Here is a 12,393-nt window from a genome sequence, read left to right on the forward strand (position 1 = left end):
CGGAGAGCAGACCGTGGTACCACCTTCGGCATCGGCGGAGCTCCTACCGGAAATTTTATTCCCGTCGATGGTGTGGGTCGCGCGGTCGTCGTCATCAACATTAGCAGTGCTCAGATTAAATTTTCTTGTCTGAAATAGGGGGAATGACGGCTTTGGCAGGTTTTGTTCTGTTATTGTCAGGGGGGTTTTTGTTGACCAAATTTTATGAAATTTGGCCACAATATTCTTTGATATGCTATGATATGATATGATATTTGATATGAAGTACTAACGATCGGCTACCATCAATGAAAGTGGCTCTTGGGAGCGTCCACAAATAACGTAACGCTTAGAGGGCGGAGGGGGGTTGGGCGAAGTGTGACGACCCATACATAATTTTAGATGCTTCATACAAAAAGTGACATAGGGGAGGGGTTGAAAAGGTCCAATTGTTGCGTTACGTAATGAAAGGTTCTTTCCTTAAGGTGACTCGGGGAGGCACTACACACCGTGTTATTTTTCTTTGTCTCTTTCTAACATTGTCACCTCGAAATTTTAGAGCAGCGTATTTCAGTTTTCAGTTGTTTAGTAACTGTAAATGTATCAGCATGTAGATTGCGAGTAAGCACGCGCCGATGATACTTTTCAAAATCATATTTGTTGTAGAAAAAATTAAGCACTAAGGGGCTGTCCATAAACCACGTAGACTCTTGAGGGGAGGGAGGGTTTCGAAAAAGTCTACACTGCAAAAATGCCACACACTTTTATTGGCAAAAATCCATTGATTTAACTCATGATGTTTATTATTGCACACATAACGACTCTCCACGTGAAGTACAAATAGAATCTATAATCAAATAAAATGTATGTGTGGTCTCTAATATGCAGTTATTGAATTTATGTGTGGATACAAATTGCATATATTTGGGTCCCCAAATTGCAAAAATTTATGTTTGCGACAAATATATTCAATATGGAGAATTTTCTCAGTGTACGATAGTCTACGAAGGGGGACGGGGGGGTATACCAAAAGTCTACGTGGACTTTTTGATTTTATATTTTTTAAAAGCGATTTATACATCAGCTTCATGTGAAGTTTGTTTCATTTTTCTAGGATGTTTCGGTTTTTTTTTGTGCAAGCCGATATAATCTCTTGCATTTCTCCTTAAAAATTTAATGAATTTCACTAAAGTAAAAGTCTGAGCTACGGCTTAAAACTATCATGGATTTCACCAGGAAATTCTTCTGTGTTGAGCAGGAAAATTCTCCAAAGTATGCTATACAAACATTCGATTTTTTTCAAATTCTTCACTTGGATTTTACTGCAGATTCCTACTAGAATTTCGTTTGATTTTCGGCAGGAACTTCTTTGCAAACTATGGAAATTATGTCGTACTTCAACGGATTTTTTTTGGAATTTACAAAGGAAGCATTTTGGAATATCCAAGAAAAAGTCTTTGGAATGCCCGAAAGATATTCTTTGGAACTTGTAAAGGGAATTATCCGAAATTTCCGCGAGAAACCCTTCAGAATATTCACTGGAGATTTTCTGGGAGGTCTCCGAAATTTTTTGCTGAATTTCGGAAATTCTTCGGAGTTTTCGCGAGGAATTCTTTGCAAATATAGGCAAAATTATTTGAAATGCCCGTGGAAAATTCTCCTTCGTAAATTTCTTCGGCAGTTCTAATGTAAATTCTTTGGAATTATCGATGGAAAATTTTCGAAATTTCTAAATAAATTGTTGAAAACTTCCACGAGAAATTATTTGAATTTCCCACCAAAACAGTTTGAGTTTCCACAAAAAATTGCAATTTTTGTAAAAAAGCCTTTCTAATTTTCATGAAAATTTATTCGATTTTTTTTACGAGAAGTTCGCAAAAAGTTCAACTGAAAATTCTCCATAATTTCCACAGAAAATTATTCAGAAAATATTTTTTGGAATGTCCATAAGATTTATTTAAATTTCCTCAAGAAATTGCTTCAAATTTGCAAGAGAAATTAAAAAATATCGTAGGAAAAAATTCTGAATTTCCACGGGAAATATTTTGGAATGTCCGTTTAAACTAAAAATTACCTCGGGAAATAATTCTAAATTTTCACGGAAAATTACTCGGGTTTTTTAACGGGGAAACTTTTGGAATTTAGAAGAAAAATCTTGGGATTTCAACAGATGATTATTCAGCGGGATATTGCATGGAATTTTCAAGAAAAGCATCGGAATTATCAAGGAGAGTTCTTTGGAGTATTTCAAGGTTATCAATTGGGAAATTTTACTAAATTTCCATGCAAAACTTATTGGAATATAGACTTGACGTTCTCGAAATTTCAACTCGATTTTTTTCTAAATTCTGGAAATTCACGATTTTTACAATTTTGAACCGGCGTTGAGAATTATAGGTCAGATGCGTGACAGATTTTATCAGTGGCGCGCCGATGCAAAAATGTCGGCGGTGGTGGTGCACACATCTAGGAGGAATTAAATTCAACCGTAATTAAACTAATTGGCTTTGAGATTTGATTTCAGGAGTTATGGACAGAGGATTAAATTTGATTTCGTTTCAATTTGATTTCTGTTTTGTTGGATTTTATTCAGTGTGATTTGGTAAAGTTTGAAATTCGAATGTTGTTGTAATTTTTACATGGAAATGGAATTGAATAGCTGAATTGCCTAAAACGTGGATGATTTCCATATTTTTCCTATCACATATGATGTTTTGTAAAATTTGGTAAAGTCTACGTAGACATCATTTTGCGGAGGGAGGGGTTTTGAAAAAGTCTACGAAAGTCTACTAGGGGGGACGGGGGGGTTTGAAAAAGTGAAATTTCGGTCTACGTGGTTTGTGGACAGCCCCTAATGATAATCAATAGTATCAATAGAATTGGCAAATTGCTGAAGGGTTTCCGAATCGATTGATAAGCAAATGTCGAAAATAAGATAAAGACGCTATCAGCGTTTGAAATCTATCCTAATTTTTGTGACAGTCTCGAATTTAGAAATTTCCGTTTTAAACCCTGTATCTGAGTCTTCCCCTTAGACGAAGTTTACGTCAAAAAATCTGTAGCAAACATCAATACTGACGCCATACAATTTTCTTCAGTCATAATGCGAATCAATTGTTTGCATGGTCTCCTTCCGATACTTGCTTGGGATTCAACTACCGACGTTAGCGTTGCGCTTTGAATAAAGTTCATCTCGGAACCGATTTCTTTTTCAATCAACAGGAAAAATACAAAATTAGTCTCGCGGGAAAATTTCATGTTGTGCCGACAACATCCAAATCGTCCAACATCCAAACGCCACATTAGTGAATAAATTGCTGTAGCAATCTTCCGATGACAGCCTATGCTCGGACCGGCACTAATGCTATGATTCCGCTACCGATGCCAAACAATTATGCTTTGTTCTATGAAGAAAGTTCGTCTAATATCAACTTTCTCAATCACCAAAATCATAGAACTCCGAATTACGCTAGAAAATTTACCGAAGAATTTTCCAGTTCCTAGCGGTTGCACTTTTGGAAAATTATTTCAACTTAACCTTCCTCCCAAATATAATGATGGCCCTGAAAAGAACCGATTAATTGCCACTTATGTGCCTTATTAACAGCAGCCACTGGGCTGCGTGACTGCCATCCGATGATTCGGCTCAACGAACGCCGTCGATTGCCAGATCCGCCGAAGATGGGACACGGATGAAAATGATGTGCTGCTGCTTCCACGACCGCCGCCACCACTACCGACCGAAAAAATTTCATCCGCACCACCACCGCTGAGACAGCCGTTGTCACTGGGACCGCTTCTGGACGCCCTGGTCCGCTCGCCGTGACATCCAGAATGAAAATGACGCGCGCCCGCGAAACACGGGGCTTTTATACACAGGAAAACGAAGCCGTGGATCAAAAGGCCCGTACCTTACTGCAATCTGATGTCCGTGTTGGGGATTTATGAACGGAATTGAATTTTTCACCCGGTTCGCAAAGAAATAACATTTTCAATAGTTTAACGTTGATAATCAATAGTATCAATAGAATTGGAAAATTGCTGGAGAGTTTCTAAATCGATTGATAAGCAAATGTCGAAAATCCATCGAAAGATAAAGACGCTATTAGCGTTTGAAATCTATCCTAATTTCGTGACGGTCTCGAATTTGGAAATTTCGGTTTTACACCCTGTATCTGAGTCTTCCCCTTAGACGTAGTTTACGTCAAAATATCGGGTCATTTTGTCCCATTGTAGAACTTCCAAGCATAACTGTCCCATTGAAACAAATTTCATATAACATGTATTAAATTACTTCGAAGAGGCCTATTTTCATTACCAAATCATTCAGAGAAAGAATATGGGTTGTGGTATAGTTTCAATGGGTAAAAAGGTTAGTCCACCTAACATCGTTAATGCCTTTCTTGTGCATTATGAAAGTTGAAAAGTAATAATTAAAGCATATTAAATATTATATTAAAACTTGAGTGAGAATAGTCTCTCATTTTTTTCGCATTATATGTATTTATTTACACTTTTTCTTCTTTCCTTATTGGCATTACAATTTTTGCATTCGTATATGATGAGGCTAGTCCTAGTATATGATGAGTATATGTATATGCTAGTATATGATGAGTGCTTTTGGGGGTAGGGGTTATGTCCAAAACCACCCCCGTGGCTACGCCACTGACCTGAACCAATTCTCACTGTCCTTATACTTATTCAAGGTATAATATCTCTGGGGTTTTTCAGACACACTCGTCCCCATGTCAGATTTTTTATACAGAGGAGCGTGAACCCCCCCCCCCCTAAAAGCTTACGTTATTACTGTACGGCCCCTTATTACAATATTATAATGCATCTAATTTGAATCAGATTATTATCCAGACCCAACTAAACTTTTGCTAAGCGCAAAGTAATCTGATGATACTCTAGCACTCACTGGGACAAATATGCTTGGAATTCTCAATTTTGTCTTTAATTTCGCAGCATAAATGTCCCACTGAATAAATTCCACTAAAAAACAGTGTTTATCCTTTGAAACATATTAAGCCATTAGAAATACACTATTTTCATCGATATACTTTTATTAATCAAAATTTCATGGGGCAATTTTGCTACAAACTGAAAAATATGTTTCCAACTTCAATCGCATTTTTCTCAGTTGCATATTTTTCGACATGGGACAGATATGCTTGACACGGCAGTGCAGTACTTGGCGAATGGCGAACATCTGGTCCGTGGTGGAGCGTTCGCCCATAAAACCCGCCTGGTATTGCCCCACGAACTCCCTTGCAGTTGGTGGTAGTCGACGGCAAAAAAATTGGGAGAGTACCTTGTAGGCGGCGTTCAGCAATGTGATTGCGCGGAAGTTGCTACAATCCAGCTTATCGCCCTTTTTGTAGATGGGACACACGACACCTCCCATCCACTCCTGCGGCAAAACTTCCTCCTCACAAATCTTGGTAATAACCCAGTGCAGCGCTCTAGCCAGTGCCTCACCACCGTGTTTAAATAGTTCTCCTGGTAGTTGGTCAACCCCAGGGGCTTTGGTGTTCTTCAGCCGGCCAATCTCCTCCTGGATTTCCTGGAGATCCGGAGCCGGTAAAATTATGTCCTGCGCGCGTTCTCTCAGTTCCATCACCATACCGCCATCTTCGTCTGCCACATCGCCATTCAGGTATTCTTCGTAATGCTGCCGCCACCTTTGGATCACCTTACGCTCGTTCCTAAGAAGGTTCCCGTTTATGTCCTTACACATATCAGGCTGTGGCACGTGGCCCTTACGTGAACGGTTTAACTTCTCACAGAACTTTCGTGTGTTATTAGCGCGGTATAGTTGCTCCGTCTCTCCACGGTCTCGATCTTCCTGCTGGTGCTTCTTCCTCCGGAAAATCGAGTTTTGTCTGTTCCGCGCCTGTTTATATCGTGCCTCGTTCGCCCTCGTGCGGTGTTGCAGCAATCTCGCCCATGCTGCATTCTTCTCTTCCACTAACTGCTCACATTCGCCGTCATACCAGTCGTTTCTCCGATCCGGGGGCACCGTGCCAAGTGCAGCGGTTGCGGTGCTACAAATGACCTGGTGGTCTATAATCAGTTGGTACCTTTAAATATGTGTAATACAGCCATACTACGTGAATATGGAAGTATTTTTGTGTTACATAATGAAAATAATTTCAAAATTCAAAAAGTAACAGATTTGATTTAACTTTCAATGTTTGTTTGCTCAATATTATGGAGCGACGCTTGTATACTGTTTGCAAAACTGCACTGAAGCACTCAGTTGGGCAACAAAATAACTTTCCTTAGTGCACTTTCCTTAGTGCATATGGTAAATATGATATAGGATAAGACGGTATAATATGCACCCCCCCCCCCCCTAAGGCAACTCCTTGATAACTTTTCACTTTTCAACGCAATTTATGCAAAGTTTGTGTTATTCGGCAGTCCCGGAAGTCGCAAATGCATTGCTCGTGAGTAGTCATATAAAAATATTACAGAGAACACGTAATAAAGCTTTTTTTGAAAGGTCGTGAGAAAATGGATTTCAAAAAGTGCCTGGGCAATACGCCCCACCTTAACCAAATACGTTTCATAGCCCTTTATTAGTATTTTATCAATCCCATAATAAAAAGTTTACAAATCCTTATGTGTTTGACATTAAAAAACAACAGAAGTCCATTTAAGCAGGTTTGAATTACATTTCAATAGTTTCCATATAATTTGGAAGCAACTGCCGCACTCGTCATAGCGTCGCTCCATAATGTTGAGCAAACAAACATTGAAAGTTACATCGAAAAAACTGTAACTTTTTTATTTTGCTATTATTTTCCTTATGTAGGGTAGGATGGGGCAAAATGGGTCACCTAAGGCGAACTCTCAATGCCTTAAAATAGAAACATTTTAATTTAGCTTTTCAAGGTGGATCTATAAAAATAGCTCATAATCTGTAAGCCTTGGATATGAAATAACAAAAAATCTACTTTTTATTTCATTTTGAGTCAATAAAGTAGAAGTCTATTTTTCTGTCAATCAAAAAATGCCGGGGCAAGATGGATCAAACAGCGGGACAAGATGGGCCAAACAGCGGGGCAAGATGGGTCACCTTTAAATTCTGCAATTAATATTGTTTTTAGTCACAATATTAAATTATACACAGATAGATAAGTTTAATGCCAATGATGTAATTGAATAAAAAAGGATTTTAAAGCTTTGGATTAAGAAATGGAACTACATTTAAAAAAGTCTGTAATTGCGTATGAAAACAAACCGTCTAAGTATTGCCTTTTCAAAGGCAAAAATATACATTTTAATTAACAAATGTTTAAATCAGCAATGACAATATGTTTTGAATACGAACTATATCCTTTAGTATGTGCTGACCCATCTTGCCCCATTTTCAAGTTTATGTTAGCATGTCTAATTTTCGATTAAACTTATTTATTTCAACGCAGTTAGTATAACATCGCCTATATAACTTATGATACTTTCAACTCAGCCGTTTTTCAAGGGATTCTGGCGATTTTGGTATGAATCGTTCAATTAACTCTCTAAGATTTCATACAACCATTGTAAATAGTTGATCCAATGCATTTAACTATTGAAAATCCGATTTCGACAGGTAGTGTTAAAATTTCACTTTTACCGTTAAATTGCCTAAAATTTCGGCTATATCCATCCGCAATGAACATATTTAAATTTGTCATCCTTCAATTTGCGGTCGTGCATCGGTCTTTGCAAAAATGTTCTAAGATCGATTTTTTTTTCTATTTTTTAAACATCAGATTTCGACGTCTCGTGCATTTTTAAGTTATTTGGCATCAAAAACAAACATTCGATTTTCGACTTTTCCTTGGGAAAATGTTCATGGGTAAACATTTCAAAACATTGATGAATTTTAGGCACCCCTAAATCATGTCCGATTGAGCTCAAATTTTGCATGGGGTCATATTTTGGGGTAATGAAACTTGTGAGCAATGTCGTTTTTTGAAATTCGAAAATGTCATTTTCATTGGCATCCTAATGTTCAGCTTTATGAATGAGTGTAAATCACGGCTTTTTTTCTGTAAATTCGTTGCGTTTTATTGATCAAAACTTATAAACTTGTGTTAAATGCTACAGATCATAAACTCTTCCTGAAATAATACAATTAACATATCAGGAAGTAGCTAAACATTAGCCCTTTTCTTATATCAACAATAAACTTATCACTTTCATCTGGTACTTTTAATTGCCCCTTTCGACCCTAATCCTCATGGTACCCCGGGTTGAGGTACAGCACATTGAAGAATCCTCTCTGCTCGCTGCCCAGCGTCTGAAGGGCATTGTTTTGCTCAGTCCGATAGGTGCTGGCATCCTTGCCGACCAGCTTCATCAGCTGCTCTACATCCGTGTCGTGGGCGTGCTTGGACCAGATCTTGCACATACTTTCCACAAACCAAGATCCATTCTCGCGATCTCGGTGGGCCGCATAGCCGGGCACCGTCGGGAAACATATCAGCATGTCTCCGTAGGTTGCCATATTGGTCGGGGGATCCTTCTTCATATTGATCATTCCGTCTCGCTCGGTGTGCTCCGAAGGCCGCAAAGTACCGTAATCTGCCTGGTCGCCGCTGTCGCATCGTAGAAAATGCATTAATTTGTGAGCTGAATATTATGCAACAAAATCACCTTACCGACAGATGGAGAAAAAGAACAGCTTCGGTCTGCGGATCAGTTTGGGGCAGTTGGCATTGTTGAAACGTGTAAGAATATCTTCGACGAAAAGCACAGAATTGTCGTAAAGATAGATTTTGTCCCTACCCTTGGTGTGATTTCCGTGCGCTAACATGTAAAACGCGAAGCACTCCGTCGATAGGTGGCTGGAGTGCTTTAGTTCAGTGATTAGGTTGATGAGCTCCTGAAACAGTATTTTAAATTTATTTAAATTAAATCAAATGTAACTTTTCCTAGTTTTAATTCTCCTTGACCTGAGATAAAGTAATAATTAACAGGCTATCGTAGAAATAAACATAATACATATTGTACATAATATATAATTGATGAAAAAAGCTTGGAACTTTTGGAATAAAAAGGGTTCAATTGAGAATTACGCTGAACATTTTTTTAAATAATCGAATTCCACAGATACTGAACGCTGCTGTTAGTATTCTACATCACATAAGAATTTCGATTATGACTATTTTCGCATTCAAACAACAAATGAATGATGCTACAAGTGGTAACTGGTACGCTATTGAGCAACAAAATTGAACGAAACCTACCTCTCGGGTAAGATCCTCATAGTAGAATACGGTGAATCCAAGCTGCCGAAACAGCGACACCAGATTGTCCCTATCCGCTTCAGCACCGTTTCTTGTCGGATGCGTCTCGTTCTTGTAGGTAATAACGTTGACTATAAAAGCGACCCCACGATTGCGTCGTCTCATTTCGTACGCATCCAGCAGCCGATGTTTTTGTGGTCTTGCCGATAACTCCACCTGATACGGGCTTTGCACCTTTTCACGAAATTCCTCCAGCCTGCGCAGGCCACCCTTGTCAGTGGTTTCACTCATATCGTTATTATTCCTGGAATCGTCCTCTTCGGAAACTGATCGTGATCCGAGCGACATGTTGCGCATCTTTTGGCGAATGGCACTGGTGGAATCACCCAAGTTGGCGCTGATTGAGCGCACCCGATTCGGTTGATATGTCGAGTTGTATTCTTGAGCGGGATTTCTATTGTTGTTGGAACCGATTGTTATATTCGGTGTGTTGCCATGCTTGAGCAAACCATACGCAATCGGAAAATCATGCTGGCATATGTCCAGTAAAGTCTGAAATGCCATTGGACCTCGTTTGGTGATCTTTTCGAAAAGCTTCTTGTGTCGCGTGGCCTCATCTAGATAGCGATCCTGTGAAATGGAAACACGAATAATAATATTATCACCTATAGCACGTACATAAGGCTAGCTCACAATCTTCTTCGTGAGCCTGGCTTTTATTTGAACTTAGCTTATTCGAAGAATATTGCCCTGGTTCAAACTAAATATACCTACTTATGATAAAATTTAATGCAAACGAATCGCTTAACATGGGCTCCCATGTAATCGAGTAAGTTTTTAGTAGAATTAAATATCATACAATAACTTGTTTTTCAGATGGAAAATGAAATGAATTCCTTTCAAGCGTCCAGACTTAACCCAATATTCTTCTTATTATTACGCACATTCTGGGGTCGATGACTCAGAAGCTCTTTGTCCTTAAACCTCTGAATTGAGAGCCAACAGGTTTCTTCCTGATATACACTTGCGCACTTACCTCGATTATGGATTTCATCACCTCGGACAGCATACGGCGACCAATGCATTCGTTTAATAGGACCTTATAGTTGGTGTGCAGTATCAATTGATCCATGTGACGATGGATCAGCTGCCGATCTCGTTGGTCCATTTTGATCAAGTTGTTATTCGTCCGTCGTCTTCCCAAAATATTTTTTTTTTGAGCGAATTGGAGGAATGTTCATTCGATGGTCACTATCGATATTTATGTAGATTATTTTTAATTTGTCTTTTATTATCAACACTATTGTCTGCTAGTTGAGCCAAGTAACGCAGTAGTTTTAACAATTTCATTTAACTATAAACTGTTTAAAAATTTCTTCAAAGTGTTCTCCGTGAGTCATTGTTGTGAAATAATAAAAATGGCGATCAGTCAAAGAAACACAAAACAAAACAAACGAAAAGAAAACGCTAACGGAAGTGATGCCAGAAATAAATAATGCGAATAAAATGATGCGATGATGGCCTTCAGAAACATTTTATTAAACCTCTCAGAAATAAAATAAATCTGTGAAAGCATTGAAATAAACCTTTTTAGCTATTTTTTACTTTTAAACTAAGCATAGTTTAATAGGTATACTGCCTAGTGCCTAGTAATGTAGTTTATACTAAGCTGGAATATCACGAAAATATTTTTATTTAGCATTCTGTTTTCGCATATTTTTTTTTTTCATTTACTTGCCACCGCGCGTTGGGTTTGTGATTTCCGGAAAATTGTACATCGTAGTTTTTTTTATAGTTCCATCCTCGGTTCCGTCACGAGTGTTTATTAATTCCCCGTTAAAGCAACCGTTTCTACATAGCGGAAAATGCACATGGATAATGGCCGTTCGCTGGCCCGTTTTGGCGATTTGCAAAGCAACGGTAGCTCTTCTTCAAGGACGACGACTGCAACATCCGCTGAGCTGCTATATAATGGTTCCCGCTCGGGTTCCCGCTTTTAATCTGTGCCATACATACGAGTATCATGGCTCGAAGCATTTGGATTGCCCGAGGAATGCCGGAGGGGCCACTGGCGCTCAAAACAGCTTCGCCGCGAGAAGTCATTCCAGAACCTGCACGATGCGGGACGTTTAGATTTGGTATTTTTGTGGATCATCCGATCGAAAGAACCGGAAACCTTTGTGTCGGCATGTGAATTGGGCTTATTCTACGAGTGGAGTGACGTGAGATTGCTCGAATGACGTGAGAAGAGTCGTATAGCCCCATTTGAATAACATGGTCACCTCACGTGAGAATTGCTAAAATCGACTCACCTCACGTCACTCGACTCGTAGAATAAGCCCAAATGTTATTTTGGTAAGCCAGCATGTTACAAAAAATAAATAGCATACATTTTGTTTATATCAATTTCATTATTTTTTCCCAGATCCTCGAGCCTAAAGCAAAAGTGCTTCACCTCCATGAAATAATATACGCTTATTGCTTTCTATCTGGTGCTAATGATAATGAAACATTCTTGGTAAGACAGCTAAGCACGTAGGACCAAAATCACTCGCACCCCACCTACTTTATGTTCAGCGAAACAACTAGGCCCCGTTCCCGTTTATTCCCATATTGTCGAGCTTCTCCATCCTCAGCGGAAGACAGCCAAGCGCAGGATAATGGCTAGCCACACGCATTTTGTTCCAGTTTAACGACTCAACTAGGTCCGGTTCCGTACCGCTAGGTAGTCCACAAACGATTGCATAACATCATTTTTTTCAAAGATTTTTTAAAAATAAATCTGATGAAAATTGTACTTTGATTTTGATTTTTATGTTTTCAATTATTAGAAACAAAACAAAAAGAAACAAACATATCCTATAAATCATTCTTGAATCCAAAATAAACTAAACAATAATAAAGCTCATTTATACTAAAGAACGATTTTTTTAAAGTTATACTATCTTGGTATTGTCTGATTTTGTCAAAATTGCACGCGGCGAACCCTTCAGGAAAGGTACCGCCGCGCTTTCTGCACCCCGTTTACTTAATTCTTATGGGTGCACCCATATATGAAGCTATTCACTCATCTAGTGGAACGATGTCATCAATGGGGACTTATTGGCCCACGACGTATAATTGCATCAAGGTGACGGAGGAGGAAATCCTGACCGAGCATAAGATGGCCATT

The 12,393-nt window shown here is 38.8% G+C and overlaps 1 protein-coding gene and 1 long non-coding RNA gene across 2 annotated transcripts; one reads left to right on the forward strand and one right to left on the reverse strand.

The window, feature by feature from the left end:
- Window positions 1-8,014: 8,014 nt before the first annotated feature.
- Window positions 8,015-10,645, reverse strand: LOC134225548 (caspase Dronc). Its single transcript, XM_062705728.1, has 4 exons — window positions 10,258-10,645; window positions 9,222-9,851; window positions 8,634-8,857; window positions 8,015-8,570 (listed from the first exon to the last, which is right to left on the reverse strand). Exons 1-4 carry the CDS (start codon window positions 10,387-10,389, stop codon window positions 8,204-8,206), a joined length of 1,353 nt encoding a protein of 450 aa, XP_062561712.1. The 5' UTR covers window positions 10,390-10,645; the 3' UTR covers window positions 8,015-8,203.
- A 139-nt stretch (window positions 10,646-10,784) lies between these two features.
- Window positions 10,785-12,129, forward strand: LOC134221133 (uncharacterized). Its single transcript, XR_009982227.1, has 2 exons — window positions 10,785-11,576; window positions 11,647-12,129. It is a non-coding gene; the product is annotated as an uncharacterized LOC134221133 (long non-coding RNA).
- Window positions 12,130-12,393: the final 264 nt, after the last annotated feature.

Source organism: Armigeres subalbatus, chromosome 3 (genome assembly GCF_024139115.2).
Source record: "Armigeres subalbatus isolate Guangzhou_Male chromosome 3, GZ_Asu_2, whole genome shotgun sequence".
NCBI lineage: Eukaryota > Metazoa > Arthropoda > Insecta > Diptera > Culicidae > Armigeres > Armigeres subalbatus.

Excerpts from the sequence above, each read along its gene's own strand:
- LOC134225548 (XM_062705728.1), bottom strand. The coding sequence starts at position 10,389 with ATGGACCAACGAGATCGGCAGCTGATCCATCGTCACATGGATCAATTG. Across the intron at positions 9,852-10,257 it reads TGATGAAATCCATAATCGAG|GATCGCTATCTAGATGAGGC; the intron begins GTAAGTGCGCAA and ends TCCATTTCACAG. Across the intron at positions 8,858-9,221 it reads ATGAGGATCTTACCCGAGAG|GAGCTCATCAACCTAATCAC; the intron begins GTAGGTTTCGTT and ends ATACTGTTTCAG.